This window comes from Meles meles, chromosome 17 (genome assembly GCF_922984935.1).
Source record: "Meles meles chromosome 17, mMelMel3.1 paternal haplotype, whole genome shotgun sequence".
NCBI classification, from domain to species: domain Eukaryota; kingdom Metazoa; phylum Chordata; class Mammalia; order Carnivora; family Mustelidae; genus Meles; species Meles meles.
Window position 1 is genome coordinate 63,601,454 of NC_060082.1, and position 20,751 is coordinate 63,622,204.

General features: G+C 43.9%; 1 protein-coding gene and 1 long non-coding RNA gene across 2 annotated transcripts in view; one reads left to right on the forward strand and one right to left on the reverse strand.

Annotated features, from left to right (window-relative positions):
- Positions 1–822: 822 nt before the first annotated feature.
- On the reverse strand, positions 823–18,362 carry TADA1 (transcriptional adaptor 1). The gene is made up of 8 exons (XM_045983117.1): positions 18,097–18,362; positions 13,165–13,256; positions 12,820–12,885; positions 8,193–8,290; positions 6,061–6,270; positions 4,629–4,780; positions 2,497–2,659; positions 823–2,052 (listed from the first exon to the last, which is right to left on the reverse strand). The coding sequence occupies exons 1-8, from the start codon at positions 18,168–18,170 to the stop codon at positions 1,900–1,902; spliced, it is 1,008 nt and encodes a 335-aa protein (XP_045839073.1). The 5' UTR covers positions 18,171–18,362; the 3' UTR covers positions 823–1,899.
- A 122-nt stretch (positions 18,363–18,484) lies between these two features.
- Positions 18,485–20,751, forward strand: part of LOC123927719 — a 37,979-nt gene continuing 35,712 nt past the window's right edge. The window contains exons 1-2 of the long non-coding RNA XR_006815518.1: positions 18,485–18,551; positions 19,305–19,398. This is a non-coding gene — a long non-coding RNA (uncharacterized LOC123927719). The remainder of the gene's footprint in view (positions 18,552–19,304; positions 19,399–20,751) is intronic.

Here is a 20,751-nt window from a genome sequence, read left to right on the forward strand (position 1 = left end):
GTCCTCCCGGGAAAAATAAGCTTTACGTCTTAAATTATCTCGTTTCTAACAGCTTTTTCCTCATTGGGAGAGTTATTTTTCTCTATATTTTGGTATCAAGCAGTCAGGATTTCACTCAGGATCCCACGGTTGCCAACAGTTAAGAGTTGGAGCTGACCTTTGGTGGCACAGAAGTGTTCAAATCTTTCAGGGACTCCCTTGAAAAATCCCAAGTATCCCTCTACCTTCAATCCCACCTTTCCACTTTACAAAATGATTCTCGAGGAAGACCAGCATGAAAAGCAGATTTTCATTTAAGCCCAAAACACATGAGACAAAGGGAGTCCTCTGGTGGCCTGTGGTCCCACCAGAGCAGATGACCGTGGGGATGTAGGCAGGCCACATCCTAGACAGCACCAGCGACTTGCTTCCTGGAAGCTGTCACTACGACAGGCAGCAGGACATGGCTGAGGCCCCGGCTGCTCTCCATCAAAGGACTGCATGAAGCTTTGCGTGCCCAGAGGTACAGACAGCCCGAAACAGAGCCACTACATTCACTAGGTATCACTGCAAAATTTTCTCAATCTAAAAAATTACCTAAAATTCTGTAGGACTTCTCGGACTTGTGCCAAGAACTGAAACCAGGGTGTTTTTCTTTTTATTTTACACATCACAAAAGGAAGAAATGGCATCCCGAAGTTCTTTAATCTTTCTTTAATCTTTCTCATCTAGGGCATCCCTCTGAAAAGTCTGCTAAGATCTCAGAGAGCAGGGCTTTTCAAACTTCTGTAGAAGGCAGTTTTCCTTGTATGTTTATTTTAATAAACACATAAGAAGTTTTCTCCCGAAAGGTTTATTTGTCACATTTAAAGTACAAAATCAAATACACAGATCCAAATACTGAACCATGTGAACAAGTCCGTCTATACACAGATCACGTAGCCCTACACAACCCAACCGAACATTCTAGCATAGCCCAATACTATCTTCTGAGTAAAAAGCATCACTTCTAAAAAAACAAACTATTATTAGTAACACTGCCAAATGTAAATTATTTCACTTTATCCTTTGATAAAGGATAGAAACAGATACTGTAGAGGAACTGGGGAATTTCTAAGTATAAATCTAGTATGTGTACGTGGGCTTTTTAAGACATTCTGTAGGAATAGTCAGTAGATGGACTTGCCAACCAAAGTCCTGGGGCATATCAACTATAGAAGAAACAAGTTATGACAAAAAACTTTGTAAGATTAATTACATTCCAGGGGTGGTTTTTTGTTGTTGTTGTTGTTGTTGTTTTGGTTTTTAAAGCAAAAAAAGGACTTTGTCTAACAGCACAGCAAATAGGTCCTATTTTCTATGGAGTTGTAATGAACTTTGGGGCAGACACCTTTATCTCTTAAACTGGTCACTAAAGGAGGTATATGATTTTTAACACTGTGTGGATTATTTCAACCGAAATGCAAGAGCACAGTTCATCAGAAGAAAGGCAGAGATTTCAGGCTCGCCAGATGCAGAATATATGCGGCCACTGAAAACACAGATGTCCCTGCTGATCACGGGGACTAAGTTATAACAGCTTCTTTGTTCTAGGATGTCATCTACCTCACATGCAGACCACAGGATGCTAAGCCTCAGATGCCCAAAAACGTTTCTAGTCCAGGCACAGAAGTTTTTCAGTGCTTCCTCCCATAACTGAGAACACACACACACACTCACAGAGACATGGGCCATGAGCAAAGTCAGATTTATATTAATGGCTTCACAGTAGCAACACAAAATGTACTCAGTGTCACATTTCCATAGGAAAATTTATATTTACACTGTACACTTCAGTCTTGAAATGTGGACCCAGAAAACATCCAATTTTCAACAACTAATGAATTCGCTGAGGGTCCCGTCCCCTCAGATCGCCCTAACTCAGCAGAGCGACAGGCCTTCCTTGGCCGCCAGGCGCTGGCGGTGGACTCTGTCCTGCCGCAGTTCCTCGTGACTGGGGTGCCAGAGCTTCATGATGATCCTTTCTATGTTGAGAGCGTATACGGTGTGTGTAGGAATGACTTCCCTGTGCACCTGTGATTCAAATATTCGCATGTTTCCAATTTCGCTTCAGTGTATGTATTTTCCCAACATATACAATTAAAAAGGGTTCGATCCACCCACAAACACACACAAAAGATGCACAAACCTACTGACTACAAGCCAGAGTCTAATGAAGCTCCAGCCAGATAACAAGAAAGCAAGTAGCAAGCCTCTGAAATAGGAGTAAGGGAACAAGAGGATTTTTTTTCTTTTCTTTCTTTTGCGGGGCATGCGGGGGCTGGGAGAGGGAAGGAGGGAGGCGGAAGGAGGCCTGGACCCTGGATTTGAAAAATGAAGGTAGTATGAATGGCTTTAATAAACTAAAACGGAAAACCAAAACCAAAAAGAGGAAAGGCTACCGAATATCTTCGTAACCTCTAAGAAACTTTGAACCTATCCCTAAATCTAGGCCAACCTGAAGGGGCCGAGAGTTACCTGCAAAGCTTCGAAAAGGTCGTACATGTTGACTGGAGGCAAAGATGCAGGCAGAGTGTCCCCGGAGCACGCCAGGAGGAGGGCAGCCTGCTGCTCCGCGTCATCGGGGGGCGGGTGGGAAGCTGGGTTCTGACCGGCACAAGGAGCAGAAAAGGCTGGAGGACTGGAAACAAAGCCAGTAACTAGGCAGGAGACAACTGAACAACTAGAATAGAAATGGACTTTAATACATCTTATTAAAAATATCTTAAAATGAACGAGAAACCCAATTACAAAGCCAATTAATTTTTAGCTAGTACATACATCAGTAGCCCATAATTTACATTTTTAAAGGCAGCCCATCTGTCAAGCTGGAAACAGAATGCAGAGCAACTACACTTACACTCCTCTCTCCACAATGTTAAAATATTTACTAAGCTCAGGACACTGAGCCAAAATTGTTTCCTGCCCTTAAAGTGCTTCTAGTCCGGGGGTGGGGGGAGGAGGGGGGGACCTTAATTAATTAAAGGAAAATGAAATTGAAACACTGACTTGAGAGAGGAAGATAAAATGTAACTGGAGACAATAGGACTGAAAAATAACATCCAAGAAAAGAAGATACATACAGCACAGAATAAGCAATTGGCAAAAATGGAGGATGGAGAAAATCCAAATCCCGCCAATTTCCCAAAACAGGACCTAGATAGAGTACCAGCAGGGAAGGCAGGCATAATTTTTATATCAGAAAACTGTAGGAGACGACCTACACAATTCTGAACACCAGCCCGGAGGGAACACAACCGTGAGGAGGTTACTCAGACGCACGCAGAAGCTGGGTATGAGCGTGGGTCAGGGCACCAGGAAAGGCGGTCCTGCTGGGGAACCAAGCAGCCAGCAGCGAGGCAGAAGCCCTCCCGGGACAGGCCAGTGGGGGAGAGAGGGCAGCTCAGGAGGCCTGGCGGCGTCAGAGACACCACTCCCAGCATTCAGCCACCAAAAGGAGCCCCCCCAACGCCCTTTCTTGTTTTTGTTGTTGTTGTTGTTTCCTAGAAAAGAAGAACTTCCAAAAGAGAACAAGTACTCCCACACAGATAGGCCTGAATGCGACTGAGCGTGGAAACCTTCACGCCCGGCGATTCTGCGTATAAACAGTGCTCTTCCGAGGGCCCTTGTGAGCCACCTAAAGTTCTTCAGCCACGAAGGAGGCCCTGGTTCAACCCCCGCCAAGCGCTGTCAACACTCTGCTGTGTCCAACTCTCTTCTCAGCTTCCCACCTTCACCTCTTCCGACCACACCTTCTACCTTCCCTTCCGGTTAGTTCTTCACCGACATCCCTCCACCGGCCTTCCCAGTCACACTTCGCTCTCTGAACGTGTACCTCCCTGTCTCCTCCCTGACCAACCAGCTAACTGGCGCTCAAAGAAATTCGGTCACTTCAGGTACCACGAGAAAAATTACATCATTGCTTTTTCTTTCTCAAAGGCTTAAAATCTGGACTAAATTATTTGCTGGGAAGGAAGAAAGGAAGGTGAGCGGTGAAGACAGACCCCACATGGATGAGATGAAAGGTCCTCCAGGTCATCTCATAAAGCGATGACTCAGGATGTTACAAGTCCTGGGAGCCCTCCATGGAGGGCAGACAGAGGAGTCGGGGCCGAGACCAGGTCCGCCAGGAGCAATGTGATGAACCCAGCATAGGCCACTGTCTTGGGCTACAGCCACGGAAACCACATGAGGAGGAGAAACACTAACCACCCCTCCTCCCACCATCAAGCCACCCAACCTGACCCAACAGTCACAGGCCGTGCTTCCCACCGAGGGCAGGCCTGCTGCTACTGCCGGGCGGGGGCTGGCCCTCGGGAGCCATCAGAACGCACCGCCCCAGGGAACCACTCCACTCTACTTCGGAAAAGGCAAGGCACGAGGCACTCAGGTTGAACCACACGTGGCAGCCTCTGCAACTTCACTTCTGATAACACCAAGTACCTCACCAGTCACCAGGCAAGGACGCAGCTCCAGAAAACAAAACTGCCCTGCTCTCCAAGGTACTCAGACTTATAGCAACAGTAACCAATCACTCCCTGCGATCAGACGGACGACAGCAGCACACCAGCTAGAAAGAAGGGCTGCACATCACAAGAAACTCCACACACCTTTCTATTAAGTTGTTGTACGCCATGACGCTGTTCTTCAGGTAAGGCTGTGGGGTCACGTTACTCCCAAAGGCATATTTAAAATGACCATCACGTAACCGATAAGCTTTCCTTCTGGACACAACAGATGTCAATATATCTTTCAGGTGATTCTGTGAAAACAAGTAAAGAAAGGAGAAACAGCATGAACTCCTGTTTAAAAGCAAATCATAAAACTTCCATTGACCAAAAAAAGTTTACCAGCATTCAGTGGATGGAGGCATGAGACAGGCCGGCGTATGGTGGAACCAAATGAAGGTTTACCACGGAGCCACAGGGCCCTGCCAGAGCAGGAGCGTACACGAAGGAGGGAGCTGTGCTATTTTTATTTAGTTCTATTTAACAGGGGCTTGCTCTACATGTAACTTATTAAAGAAGTTATTTATACCCCTAAAACTGTCTTTCTCAAAAAAGGATTTTCAGATAGCTTTAAATGAAAGTACAAAAACAATTACATGAAACTTTTGAAAGGAGGCAAACTACCTTGAAATCCGGTTTAAAAATAGGACAAAAAGTTTCAAGATCTAAGATTTATTGGTTATAATGCCCAATCTACTAAAATCCTTGCATGAAAAGAACCTTGGCTCTCTCAAAAGTCACATGTACAACAGATATATAGGAAATAAGCAAAAAATTAGGTATTTAATATCTCTTTATGAGCACCAAGTACATAAGAGGGGAATGGAAAATGTCCATGAAAATAAAGAGACAGAGCTGGTCCCAGCCTACTGTTAGCAACAAGGGAGTCGGGATCAGGCCTGGTGTTTCAACTACATCGGTAAGATCATCTCATACCCAAGCCTGAATGATATAAACTGTCATTTCCACACAGAATTCATTTAATGTTTACAACTTCATGAGACAGCTCTTATGATCTTTGAGGTACATGTGAGGAAATGGGGGCCCCAAGTATTGGGAATTACCCCGTATCGCCTGGCATACCCGGGCCCCACAGAACCCAATATACCGTGTCTAGTAACCGAATGCATAAAGTGAATGGATCAACGGAAGAGTGTGGTGAGACAAGAATCTCACATTTGGAAACCAAGTCTAATGCTCTTTAAATGCTGTGCCACAGCAAACACCAGTGATTTTAATCTTTACGATTCTCAAACTCTTTTTTTTCCCCTTAAAACGGTTTCCCTGTTAAATTAAACACCAAGTCACGCAGACATGTTATGCCCTAATTAACCTTTCTGAAGAACTTAGTCTGTTAACTGAAGGCAACTGCTTGGACCATGGGGTCTTTCCCTCCTCCAAAGAGAACAATTTCAAGATGACAACTCCAAGAAGGCGACATTTTGGTTCTCTTCTTGCAGTCCCAACTTTCAATAACACACACAAGCTCGTTACACCCAACCTGTAAGATTGTTTCTTTCACCAGCAAACTGACCTCCACCGCACAGACAACAGCTGAGACCGCCTCCTCCGTGACGTTGTCCAACCCGTGCTCGTAAGCAGTCACTATCATCCTCCCTTCAAGCTGACCCCGAGTGGGAAGCATCATTGTGTGGGAACAAAGTTTCAAGTCATCGTCATCTTGGGGATCCTTTGCCACAAACTGCTGGGCTCCCGAGAGGGGATTCTGAGGCTGGAATCTATGCTATGGGTAAGAAATTTTTCAAAATTATTCATCACAGTGGCAAGTGATAATGATAGATAATAAAATGATAGATAAATGATAGATAATGATAGATAAAAAATGATAGATAAATAAAAGAAAATTAACCAATTTATGGCTTGAGATCCCACAAATTAATGCCACCAAAACCATACCACAGGGCTTTAAAAAGAAGTAACTCATGCACAGCGCCACACCCATTACATAGTAATGACGCAGACAGGAACTAAGGGGAACGATGGCAATGCGCACAGTGGTCTGTTCTATTCGGTGAACACCTGGGTAATCACAGAATATATGGCTTGTGCTAAAAAATACAATTAGAGGAAAGGAGAAAATATAAAACTATTTTTAAACAAGTCAGAGTATACTTGTAAGTAAGCAAGTTCTGAAAGTAGAAATAGAGAGTAATACTCCAATTATGCTCTAAAAGCCGAGCCAACCAACATAACCTCTAATAACAGGTATTCCAAGAGAACACCAGACAGTGTAACTATTTTGTATCATCTTCTACTTAAAATCCTCAACACAGGGGGCGATTGGGAGGCTCAGTGGGTTAATTCTCTGCCTTCAGCTCAGGTCGTGGTCTTGGGCTCCCGGGATCAGGCCCTGCATCGGGCTCTCTGCTCAGCAGGGAGCCTGCTTCCCCTGCTCTCTCTGCCTGCCTCTCTGCCTCCTTATGATCTTGCTCTCTCTCTCTGTCAAATAAATAAATAAAAATCTTTAAAAACAAAAAAGTCCTTAACACAGAATCTCGCTAAGACATAGTCATTCTAATTATTTAAAATAGCTTTTCTTGGGGCACCTGGATGGCTCAGTTGGTTAAGTGCCCGTCTGACTCTTGATTTAAGTTCAGGTCATGATCTCAGAGTCATGGGATAGAGCCCCAAGTACGGCTCTACACTCAGCAGGGAGCCTGTTTGAGATCCTTTCTCCCTCTGCCCCTCCCCCTGCTCACAGAAATGCACATGTGTGCACTCTCTCTCTCTCTCTCTCTCTAAAACAAATAAATAAATCTTTAAGAAAATAAAATAAAGTAGTGTTTCCCAACCTTGTCCCACTCACAAAACCTCTGCCTTCCTCGGATAGACTCAGACAGCCCATCTGGTCTCTCCATCATCGGTGGGAGATAAGCCGCTGGTAGCGAATATGACCCGTCCCCACTTAAAGTTTGTATTACAGAAGGAAACTGGTTGTTTTTCCATTTTCCAAGTATAAAACTGTATTTTATATCAAATATCCCTTTCTAAAGCAAGGTATGCTTCTCTGGAGATACTGACGCCCTCCGGATTGAATATGATTGATAGAAAACACAGAGCAAAGGTAGCAATAAATGTTTGTTGATGTTAATAAACCTATCAACAACCAGTCAAATCTATAAAAGGAATACTTTTGAGAAACTTTCTTCCCCAAATACGAACAAAAAGGCAGCCAAAAGTTATAGCCAAACCCCTTCATGACTTCTCTGCTGATCCCCAAAGGCTCAGGGCCTAGCTGGGCATCACCAGGATCCTGCCAGAAACCTCCAGGCATCCTGTAGCCAGGAACAGAAGTCTTCAATGGGAGAAACATTATTCACTCCAGAAAAATATTTTAAGAGGAGAAAGAATACAGGCATACTTTTTGGATCATCAAAAAAATCGTGAGGTACTAATGAAAACATATTAATATTTTTGTTGTAACAAACTAGAATTATAAAAATTCTAATTTTTTTACACTTGGGACTCAGAATCTTCGAAACTCTCATCAACTTCAAATGCAGTAACATCTTTCCCCCTTGAATCATGGCCCCCTTTTTTCAACTCTACTACCAGTATTTTAAGATTTATTTAGAAATGAAAGCCAGTTTCATCACACCAGCATTTAAATCAGCTGTTACCAACATCTATCGAATAACAACCTACATCAAATTTCTGACGAACAGAAGAAAGCTTTTTCTTCCCCTTTGGTTTTCCAGGTTTAGCTGCAGAGCCCCCCGTCCAGGGCAAAGATCCAGCACCCTCTGTGAGAGAGAAAAATCATAACCATAAGAGAAAATAATGACAGTTGTCAACTGCTAAATTTGCTTTCATTTTGGGTTAAAAAAGTATGGAATGCTCAAGTAATGAAGCTAAATAATAAATGCTTAAATTCAGATCTTCTCTTTCTACTTTCCAGACAAAATTATGAATCCTCTCAAATCATGTTTTTTTCAGCTGTAAGCGAACCTATTCCTTTATGAAGACAAATTTGTTTTTTCTATTTTAATTAATGTTTATTGGGTGCTTTGCTTATGAGTAGCAGTAGTATCAAAAAAGGACAGAATTTTCTAGTTCAAGATGGCGAACAGAGCACACAAATTTATCTCCTCTCTCTTCCAAAACTAACTAAAAATGGTAATAGTGAAAAGCAAACAGCATGTATCCACAACGGTGACAAAAAGGAAGACGAGTGAAACAAGATGAGATCTCAATGAACTTCAACAATGAGCTAAAGAGGGGTGCCCGGGTGGCTCAGAGGGTTAAGATTCTGCCTTCGGCTCAGGTTGTGACCTCAGGGTCCTGGGATCGAGCCCCGCATCAGGCTCTCTGCTCAGCAGGGAGCCTGCTTCCCCCTCTCTCTCTCTGCCTGCCTCTCTGCCTGCTTGTGATCTCTCTCTTTCTGTCAAATAAATAAATAAAATCTTTTAAAAAAAACAAAAAAACAATGAGCTAAAGAGGTGCTGAATTACAAGCAGACACACGTTTCTGTCAAATAAATAAATAAAATCTTTAAAAAAAAACAAAAAAACAATGAGCTAAAGAGGTGCTGAATTACAAGCAGACACACGGAAGCCATAACCTAGCAATAACCTAGGCTAGGTAAGGTTGGGAAATGCAGAAACCAGTCAACCTGCACAGCAGAAATCCACGAAGAGTCTGAATTTGGAGAAGGTAAGCACAGTAGAAACCGCAGTGGTCAGTAAGGCTAAAAACAAGAATAATGGAAGGTCTGTATTCAAAAACTGCCTACACAATCCTCTTCCTCACCACGAGCAGTGCACTCGGTACAAAATAAAAACGCAGGGTCCCCTGTTCAAACATTTACAATTTCCAAGCAACCACGGTAGAGCCCTAAGCCAAGTAAGGGGCCCTTCTGAGTTCATGGGCAGTTCACAGGCCCCGAAGTCGGCCCAGCGCCGTGTTTATAACAGCAGGGGAAAAGGGTGGGGGGCAAGAGGATGGAGAACGCTCCTCTAGCTAAACGGAACAAAACTTCTGGGCTATCCCGAGGTCGTTGGTACGGATGCCGGCACCCCGGAGCACAACTCTCCGCATGCTGACATGTGAGCCCCCCAGCTGAGCTGGCGCTCGTCAGCAACCTCGACCACAAAACCCCAGACGTCGTATGCTTCACTCTTCAACACGCGTCCCCAGACATCAGACGATCATCTGTAACACGATCAGAAAGCCCAAGCTCAACAAACAAAAAACGGAGGTCCCAGATTAAAGAATTCAGGCTACACAAAGGACTTCAAATAATTTCTAACTGGAGGGACGCCTGGGTGGCTCAGTCAGTTAAACGTCTGCCTTCGGCTCAGGTCCTGCTCCCAGGGTCCTGGGATCGAGGCCCGAGTCGGGCTTCCCTGCTCAGTGGGGAGCCTGCTTCCCCCCTCCCTCTGCGGCTTCCCCTGCTTGTGCTTTCTTTCTCTCTCTTTCAAATAAAAAAATAAAATCTTAAAAAGAAAAAAAAAGAATGCATTGGACAGAAAGATTGAAAGAGTTGAAGAAATCTCAGAAACACAAAGCATTAAGACAGATGTCTAAAATCACTAAATCCAAAAAGAAATTTAAGCTCCAATGAGGAGCTATCGAAGTCCTACTAGAAGAACAAGAAACAAAGTGGTTGTCTTTGAGAACAAGTCTAGGAGTGGAAGAAACTTTTCATTATAAGACTGTCTGTATCCTTTCTTTCTAACCATGAGGGTATGTATAGTTTAGAGGCTAAAAAAAAAAAAAGAAAGCAAAGTAATCCAAGCTCATTACGGTACACTTGAAAAAAGTACCACCCCCCCCCCAATTTTTATAAGATAGGAAAAAAAAAAAAGGCCACTCATCATCTAAGCAAAAACATTACTTCCATTTTGATGTTTTTTTGAAGAATGAATTTTTTTTTTAAAAGATTTTATTTATTTATTTGACAGAGAGAGATCATAAGTAGGCAGAGAGGCAGACAGAGAGAGTGAGAGGGAAGCAGGCTCACCGCTGAGCAGAGAGCCCGATGCGGGACTCGATCCCAGGACCCTGAGATCATGACCCGAGCCGAAGGCAGCAGCTTAAACCACTGAGCCACCCAGGCGCCCCTGAAGAATGAATTTTTAAAGCTTTAAAAAAAATACTCCAAGTTCGTCAGTTAAAAAAAGCTGTTTGGACACTTATCATGGTGAGTATGAGTACATGCAGAATTGTTGAATCACTATGTTGTACACCCGAAACTGACATAGCACTGCATATTAACTAGACTGGAATTAGAAAGTAGCAGGGCGGGGCGGAGGTGGGGGAAACTGTTTGGGAAGTCAAGTTCCTCCTCTCCACCATTTCGAATGTCTTTTTGGAACACCCAGTCTCCCAGATGAGGTCAGCCGATCGCGGAAGATTCCCAGCGAAGCCTACTCCTGCTGGAGGGCCTGGGTGTTGGGTGACGCTGCTGATGTGTGACCACAGTCCCAGCGAGGAAGCACGGCACAGTGAGTGAGGTCGGACCGGCAACAAGGACAGCTTTCCCGCAGCAAGCAGATTTCCGCGCGGATCCAACGCTTCCACTCACTGGTCGCAGAAGGTGTCAGTTAAGTTTTGCTTTTTATTTCCTTTTGTTTTCTCTAAAGTTTCCTAATCCATAAAAAGGAGGCTAATACCTACCCGAAACAGCTGTTGTGAAGGTTAACAAGAATGACAGAACGTGTCTGTTGCATTGCAGTCGCTCTATCAATGTTATGAAAATCATTTTTCCTGCCTAGCTTAGAAAAACAGAACACCCACCCCTAAGTAGTATAGGTACAAAGAACTATTTCTATTTTTCACTTTTAAATCATCTCTTTGATGCCAGCAACCATTAATTTCATTTTAAGGAACTGTAGGCCTGATAGAGAAGTAACCTCTCAAATTCCAAACGTTTCATCCTTTATTTTAAAATAACCAGTAACAAACATTCATGCCTATCAAAGGCTTTATTTAGTTAAAATCAGCCACTCAACACTTTCTAATACCACTTCATGTTTGTTTGTCCGCTTTTTAATATTTATCTGTAGGGCAAATCTTACTGTACTTTGTAATTGTGAAGGCAAGAACACCCAACAATTACCTATCCCACCTAAGCCAGCGGCAAAACCTCAACTTGCACCTAAGTGTCCTGACTCCTCTCACCCGGGGTTTTTACCCCTGGTCCCACCACTCGCCCTTTCCGCGCACGGCACTTTTTAGAACACACCGACAGGAAAAACACGATCTAGGTCTCACCATGTTGGCTTTCCTGATACATTTTACACAGAGGGGTGGATCACCTTTACAACCTAACTGGTTCAAGTCCACCCCTGTCTGAAGGAAACAGAACATGAGAAATCGGACACCTGTGACCACGTGCAGCATGGGGCGGGCGGGCTCAGGGAACAGCCCCGCCTACCCACTCCCCACACACACACACACACACACACACACACACACACACACGCTCACTGTTCACTACTCTGTGCCAACGACAGCTTTTCTGAGTGTGAGAACTCGGCCTGGAGTAGATTCTATGCGAACTCTTTATCATACAGTAGAGGTTAGTAGAGGGAAATGACAGAAAGTCCTAGTAGTCACTTCTAGATAAAGATGGCCAGCACAATCACCACGGGTCCTTTCAAAACAAAAATACTCAATCTACAGCAGGAGGGCCCTGTAAATCTAAGTTTTTAACAAGAGCTCAGGGTAAGTTTTACTGCAAGGCAAATTTTTAATGTATTTAATTATTTATTTTCGACTACTTGATTCAAACAAGATGGTTGAAAGAAGTGACTTGTACCACTTAAGCTCCAAAAAACCAGTCGTCATTGTTTCTATCTATACCTATTTAGGGCGAAGTGAGAGGACCAGCTTGTACCTACCCCTCAACAGGCGGCGGCTCTCACCTTCCAGGTGCTACCCTCCTACTCGAGAATGTAAGTGAGACAAAGTCCAGGTCTTCACCCCATGTCGTGGCTTCCCCTGCACCTAACCCTCACTCCCCTTCCCTGTCGCGGAAACCCTCTCCTGACACCCGCTGCTGACACCCGCTGCCCTCCGCTTCTGCATCCTGACTGCCCACCCTCTTCCTCATGTGTCCTTCGTTTAAGTCATCCAAAATCAAGCTGAGCAGAGGAAAGACCAAAGTCAATCTAAGCAAAAAGCTGCACCTGCGGAATAAAGTTTTCTTCTGAGCGGTTCAAAGACTATTTCCTTCGCGCGCAACAGATGTGCCTGTTAAAGGAAGCTAAAGCCCCGTGCTCCGTGGCTTTGCTGACGGACATCCCCAGAAGTATTTCCACTCCCTTACCTGGTGTAGACACCAAAATCTGACAACGCGTCAGAATAGCCAGGAGGAAATCGTTGTGAGAATGGACTGAAAAAGGGAAGATTGCCACAAGTCAAATACAAAATATTTAAAACATAAGAAAACCATTATTTGACTTTGGATTATCCCCTATCCTGCCATTCTTTACACTTTATTTTAAATATCCATAGTATTAAAATCATCTTACATACCACTAAAAACCCAATTTTATTTTTTTAACTGAGAAGACAACAAAATATATCGCAATTTATTACTGCAATGACTTATTTGCCATTTATTACAAGTCTGGGAAAACTTCAGATAATTATCCCCAGATAATCATTTTACCATTATCCTGTGTGAGAAGTCTATGAGCTTCAAGGTCAAACTCTTCTTTGCTGATCTTCTGCTTGAACCACAACTTTAAGTTAGCCCAGTATCTGCAAAGGCAGAAGCAGTATTAAGAACCAAGGGGTCTGCTTCTTTCCCAAATTCACCTTACCTGCTTCCAAAACCCAGGGCAGGAAATTTTGCATTCCCTACTGTAGAATATGCTCAGTTGTGTTCCTCTCCCCAAATTCATACGTTGAAGCCCCAGCCCCCAGCACCCAGGAAGTACTATATTTGGAGCAAAGCCTTTAAAGAGGTAATTAAATTAAAATAGCGTCTTCAGGGTGGGCCCTAAAGCCATGTGATGGGTATCCCTGTAAGAAGAGATTAGGACAGAGACACACACACACACACCAGACAGTGGCCATCTACTAGCCAAAGGGAGAGGAGTGAGAGAAAACAGCCCTGATGACACCTTGATGTCAGACTTCCAGCCGCCAGAATGATGAGAAAACGAGTTTCTGTTGTTTAAGCCGCCCCCTCTGTGGTATTTTGTTATGGCAGCCTTGAAAACCAACACACCTAGGAATCAGAATACCGACAGAAGGAGAAGGAAAAGTTTTTTCCAAAAGGGACTGACAGGTAGTCACATAATTGGGTTCATGAATCAATTAGTCAAAAACCACAGCTGTACCTTTCCTTCCTCACTGTTAACCTTTCTAAAAGATTACCCTCCAGAATCCTACATTTAAGATTTATATTTTAAAAGTATGACTATTAAAAGTATTAGATTACATATGAATTTCAGATATGCATTCTCATTATTAACTACCGTTAATTATACCGTATCATATATTTGAAAGCTGCTGAGAGATCTTAAAAGTTCACAAGAAAACTCTGTAACTGTGTATCATGACAGATACTAACTACTTACTGCGAAAATCATTTTGCAATATACACAGAATACTTGTGGCACACCTGAAACTAACATATGTCAATCATCCCCCAATTTAAAAAATTTTTTTAAAAAAGATCTATATTTTAAAAGGTGTATGTTTTATGGGTTGGGAAAGGGTCATTCATTCTGATCCTATAACCTCCTTCCCTTCAAATGAACTCAAGTTTTAATCTTAATCGGCTGAAGTAATAAGTTTCTAAATTGCCTCACCACGGAGAAAACACCCATGGATATGAGAAACTTAGTGGTTTTTAAAGTGAAAACCAACCATTAATCATAAAAGGTTCCAGTTAACTAGCAGGAAAAAAAAGAGAGAGAGAGATTTGATCCTTTATACCTAAAGATTAGAAATAGGAGTAAAATACGACTCTCCACATCCACAGCCCCTGATTCAGTGCTTAAGGAAGCTGCCCCTTCCTCATGACGCAGAGTGAAGAGTTACTCGGTCCATGTCTTACAATTACTTTCAATTCACACTTAGCTACTTTCCGATGCTCACTTGAGTTCCCAACAGAAGAGGAAAAAATAAATAAATAGAAGATTTCTAAATGAGACGGTTGAATGCCCTCACTGGCTTACTGTACCCCTGGCAGGGCTTCTGAACACAGACCTGCTTCAAGCCATCTGAGTCGGTGCCTCTGGATGTAATCGGCTACGTGTGCAAGTAACGGCACGCAAAGCTACGGCTTCACACGCATTCTTTCTTTCCAGGAGAAAACTAGCTTTAAGGGAGTCAAAGCTGCCTAAGACCCATTTCACTCAACAGCAAAATATGTTAAGTTCTAGAGTCTGGCATGACTTCTCACCTGATACTTACACACTCATTAGTCGATAACTTCCCAACAATGGACATTTAAATGCCTTTTTTTTTTTAAGGACAGGAACAATTATGAAATGAAATAAAGCTCCACAGGAAAAAACAAGTGTTTTCCCGTCCCATTCTATCCAATAAAAGACAGTAACATGAGACAAATTTCATTATTTAAAAACCCTGCGTCACAATTTTACAAGAAAGATGCAAATACTTTCATACTGAATGCGAACTTGTAAGCAAAACCAGGTTCTACCAGGAAGCTCTGCCAACATGATACCACAGATCTTCTCCAAGGGCAAACTTCGTAGCCCAAAGGGCCAGCACCCCTTCCAAGATCTGGAAGACTTGCTCCCCAACCCTGGTCTCTGTGTTACCTTGCTGTATAGCCTGGACAAACAACTGTTCTCAACCGTTAGTTGAGGAAAAAGTCAGTCAGCCTCTGTGAAGGTGAGGATGATGGGGGAGAAATACAAGTGGGTCAGACCAGGAAGCACTGGAGAGACTTAGAGAAAACTAAATACATATGATCGAGTCACCCCAAAAAATCCAATACCTCTCTACACAGGACACTCTCTGGGGTACGACACAAAGTGAGTTAACTAGCAAAGGCCACGTCTTTTTTTTTAAGATTTTATTTATTTATTTGACAGACAGAGATCACAAGTAGGCAGAGAGGCAGGCAGAGAGAGAGAGGAGGAAGCAGGCTCCCCATGGAGCAGAGAACCCCATGCGGGGCTCGATCCCAGGACCCTGGGATCATGACCTGAGCTGAAGGCAGAGGCTTAACCCTCTGAGCCACCCAGGCGCCCCAGGCCACGTCTTTCTAGAAGTTGATGAGAGCATGCAACCTGACATAAAGGACATTCGGACCACTAGCTAAGTAGAAAACAACTCTGACCTGGGTTCCTTATACACTGCCTCTGCTCTACCTGCCACCAAGGGCCATGTTTAAATGGCCAGGTTGTATAAACCAAAGCAAACTACTCATGGAAGAAACGTGAGACATCACTATAGAGCAGTATCATAGTGTTCAACCAAGAGGCACTTTCTAAGGAGCAGAGGGAAAAGACAATGAGAGAATGGAAAAATACAAAACCACACTATGCCACTAGCTATTTCTGGCACAAAAGCATATTTTGACCGCATTGTTCATGGAGATTCACCCTACAGACGCACCAAATTTAGCTTTCGCTTCTATATTTGACCAACATCTGATAGCTAGCATTGGCCTTTAAAGACCAAATAGGGAATACTAACTTCAAATTTCTGGCAACCCTGTGTGATATGTATGGGATCACAGAAGTCACCACCACATCTCATCAGTAAATTACACACAGTCAGGTCTCTCAAATTTATTATATTACGGAAACACTTTCCAATATTTTAAGCATCCTAGACGTAACAATAAAAAGTCAATTGTGCTTAAAAAAATGTAAATTTAACAGTATTACAAAAGTAACAAACTATAGTAATTAATGAATGGTGAAAACTTAGTTTTACTTATTAAAATAATTTTCAATTAATTAAATAAGCAAAGAAATTGACAGTAAACATGAATATTAAGATGTAATTTTAGGTGGACTATTTTATCTTTGGGAGTCAATAAATATTCACAAAAAGTTAAATAATTATGCCAAAATAATAGATTCGATTTTAATGCTAGTGTTTGTAGAAGTCTGATTAAAGTTCGTAATATTAAAATAATCTCTAAGAATTATATTTTGCTTGGGGCGCCTTGGTGGCACAGTTGGTTAAGTGTTAGACTCTTGATTTCGGGTCAGGTCATGATCTCAGGGTGACACTGAGCCCCAGGACAGGATCAGGACCAGTGCTCAAGTGAGTCTGCTTGGCATTCTCTCCCCCGCTCCCGCTCATGCTCTCTCTTTCTCAAAGAAATAAAACAGGCTTTAAAAAAATTCTATTTTGTTTCTAGTTATTCCGTTTAGGTCATGAGTATTTCAAAGTCTTACACGGGAATTCTGTGCATCTTGCTAGAATAAAAAGCAGAATGTCAACTGCACCACCCCAAAATCTCACAAGAAGGCAAAATTCCAAAATAACGGATGACATCCAAGTAACTTCAACCTGCTCATAATAAAGAATATAAAGAAAAAGTTAAGAAGAAAGTGTCCCCCCAAACGCCTTGCTCCTCCAGCAACAGTATTTTTAAGGGACCATCTACCGAGGAATGCCAATGTGTGGAATACCTCAGAAGCCATCCAGCAGCAACAACACAGGCATTCTAATTTTAAACATTTAAAATGTGTTTCCTGTATTTAAAAAAAAAAATTGTAGTAACGAATAATGTCCTGAAAATTTCCAAACTCGTCCTTGTACTTCTGAAATATCTTATTTGGCTTCGGCCTTGGCCGAATTACTGCTGGTTCATCCCGCCATCAGCTCGGGCCTTGATGGTGGACTCGGTCCCCTGCTGTAACCCAGGTCTGGCTGGGTGCGTGCGGCTCTGGAACCGCTTGTAAGGCATCGGAGCCAGGAATCAGGCACGGGAGGCCTGGTGACTTCTGAAGAGTTACATAACCTCCCTAGAACTCGGTCTTCACGTCTATCAAATGGGAATAATAAAGGTATGGACCTCACGTCTCCGATGCGAGGATCAGATGAGATAGTACATTAGGGTGCTTAAAAGGTGATCAACGTCCGTTACTGAGATCATCCCTATAACCGCGGTGATGCTGTCAGTGTTCTGCAACGCCGGATCTACGCATCCCCCGACCTCAGGAAGCTCCCGCCTCCAGGAAGCCCTCCGGGGCGGGCCGCCAGGCGCGGTATCCGATCCCGCCGAGACGCGTCGGGCTCCGGGTCACTCGGCCCCGGGCAGGCCCCACGCGTCCCGAAACTCGGCGCAGGGGCCCGCAACCGCTCAGAAGGCCCCTGGGCGTGGAGTGCGCCCCTCCCGCCCCACCCAGGGCAGAGAGTCCCGGACGAAGGCGCCGGACCGAGTCCCGAGGCAGCCCGGGAGGCCCGGCCCCTCCAGCGTCTGGGCGAGTTCGCGCTGCCCGCCCGGCTCCGACCCGAGAAGCCCGGAGGCCCCGCCGCCCGCGACGCGAGGCAGCACAGGCCTCGGGGCGACGGGGGGCGTTTCCAGGGTGGGTCTGCTGCCCGAAACCAGGGGAGCACCAGCGCGGGGACCCGCAGGCTGTGCCAGAACAGCTCTTACTGTTTCACGTTGTCCCCCAGGGCCTCGCTCAGGTTCTTCTTGGCCGCCTCCAGCTCGCTCACAAAGGTCGCCATTGCTCCCCACGTCTCACCCGACCGCAGACCGCCCTGCCACAGTGACCAACAACCGAAAAACCAATTACGCGAGAGTCTCCCGGCTGGAGGCTCGGTCCGCTCGGGTCTGTCCCGCCCCCCGTCCCTCAGAAGACTTTTGTTTGGTTTTCGGCTCCGCCCGCCTTCCTGAAGAGAAAGTGAGGAGTAAATTCGCCGTTTTTTCAGTCCTCCTCCTCCCGCCCGCTCGAGTCACGTGACTCATATCGTTGGCCCCGCCCACACCCTACTTAAGCCCGGGACCAACCTGGCCTGCAGCGACGCCTGCTGGGCCTGTGCTTCCCGCCCTTTCAGCCTGTTACCCGCTGGGCAAATTCCGAATTCGGCCCTTGTCCTCCGACCTAGGTGAGGACCTTCCCCGGCGGATAAAAAAGTAAACGCTCTGTCAGTTTGGTTCTTCCTTTGCCTTAATTTTCGCCAACCACGAATCATGTCGTAGGCCACCTACTAGAGTCGTCTTAATTTTCTGCGTCTTCCAGGAAAAATGTAAAGTTCTATGGAGACAGGTTTTGCGTTTTATTCACTGCTGTTTCCCGGGTTCCTAGAGCCCACGCCCGGCGCGTGCTGGACTCTCAGTACGTATTTGCTGGTGAATGAAGTAATTGGGAACAATAAGGGAAATATACGGAAGGAAAAAAAAAAAAGAAAGAAAAAGTGTTTTACCGCCAGCTCCGGACAAACTTACCTGAGAGTCCCCTCCCGCCTGCCCCGTAGTCTGTAATCGTGTCCTATCTTCAACTGTGCGTCTCGGTGGGTTTTTTAAAGCTTAATGTAATAATATACCTATTTCCCCTGGTATTACAGTGTCTTTATAATCATTTTAACGACGGCTTTTTAAATACCTCAGATAAAATGTGCACAATAACTTGCTTCCTAATTGTTAGCCTGCTGTTTCCATTTTCTTCCTCTATTAAAAGCAATTCTGTAATAAACTTTATAAAGCTCTTCGTTTAGGGATTATTGCTCTAGGATGGAGCCCCACAAATAAAATTCCTAGTTTAAATAGTAAGCAGATTTATAAGAATCTTGGTGTATGTTGTCAAATTGTCTCCCAAAGATTGAAAATAATCGTGACTGCTTTGTGTAATTTCTCTGCAGAGGCCTCTTCAAGCTTCTTAACTTGTTCAGCAAACAGCTGCTACCATGTGCTGGGAACACGTGTGTGCCAGATTTGCGAAGATGAACGAGGCAGGTAAAGTCTTCCTATCTGTGTCAAAAAACGCTAGAGAAATTTTGGCTTTTTATTTTATTATTTTTTTTAAAGATTTTATTTATTTATTTGACAGACAGAGATCACAAGTAGGCAGAGAGGCAGGCAGAGGCAGAGGGGGACGCAGGCTCCCCGCTGAGAAGAGAGCCGGATATGGGGCTCAATTCCAGGACCCTGAGATCATGACCTGAGCTGAACGCCGAGGCTTAACCCACTGAGCCACCCAGGCGCCCCCAAATTTTGGCTTTTTAAAAGTAGTTATCCACTTCTGCTTTTTCATGGCTCCTCACTGTAGCCAGAAAGTAAGTTAACCACCAAGTAAGCTAGTCAATGCTTTATTCATTGTCTTACTGAAGACTATAGCCCAGGAACAGCTTTTCAAATTGCTCTCAAATTCTCAAATTGCTCAAGAACTGCTCCGAAGCTTGTTATGTGTACAAATTGTGTATATAAAATTATTATACGTACATAAGGGGGAAAAGGGTACATGTGCTTGCAAGCAGATCTCCAAATACTTGTGCATCACAAGGTATAATTTTTTAGAGTTCTAAAAAGGAAGGTTTACTGATTTCCACACAGAAGTGAGAAAGACCCTTAAGTCATCTTAATACATTGTTTCTATCATGTCTGATTGTTCAAAAACATTGTTTGAACACCTCTGTTTACCTGGTTTTCCAGTTCTTGCTGTTCTTGATTTCTCCTTGAGGTTGCTTGAGATGGTCATAGAAAGTTGACATTAATCACCTACTGCAGTTTTAGTCCACACCACTGAGTATGGAACAAAATTCAGTATTGAACAAAATTGAGTATGGAACAAAATTCAGACTCCTAAATCTGGCGTTCAAATTTTCCTATGACCTGGACTCTGCCTCTGTCCAACTCACACATGTCCTGGCCTGTCCCCATCACCCCTTAGAACGCACTTTGCACTCCAGTTACTTGACTTTCTGAAACAAACCACATGACTCAGTCCCTTTACACATCTCTCCCTTCTGCTGGTTTTGAGACCTATGGGTGGTGACCTACATTTTTCACAGTCAAGTTCAGACATGTATAAGAACCTGTTAGAGGTCCAATTCAATAGCTCTAGGAAAGGGCACAAGGAAATGTTTAGGTATATCTTCCAGGAACAGTCCTTGTTTCTCATTTCTCATTTCTATCACTACCTATCCCCTAAGAAAAATATGGCTCTGTGCTTCACAAGCACTTCACATCTGTGCTTGATAACATCGATAACACTCTACACCTAGTTCAATTAAATATTTCTTTTTCTCTCATCACTTTGAAACCTATTAGCACCAATTTCAGTATAATTGTTCAACGTCCCTTTAAACT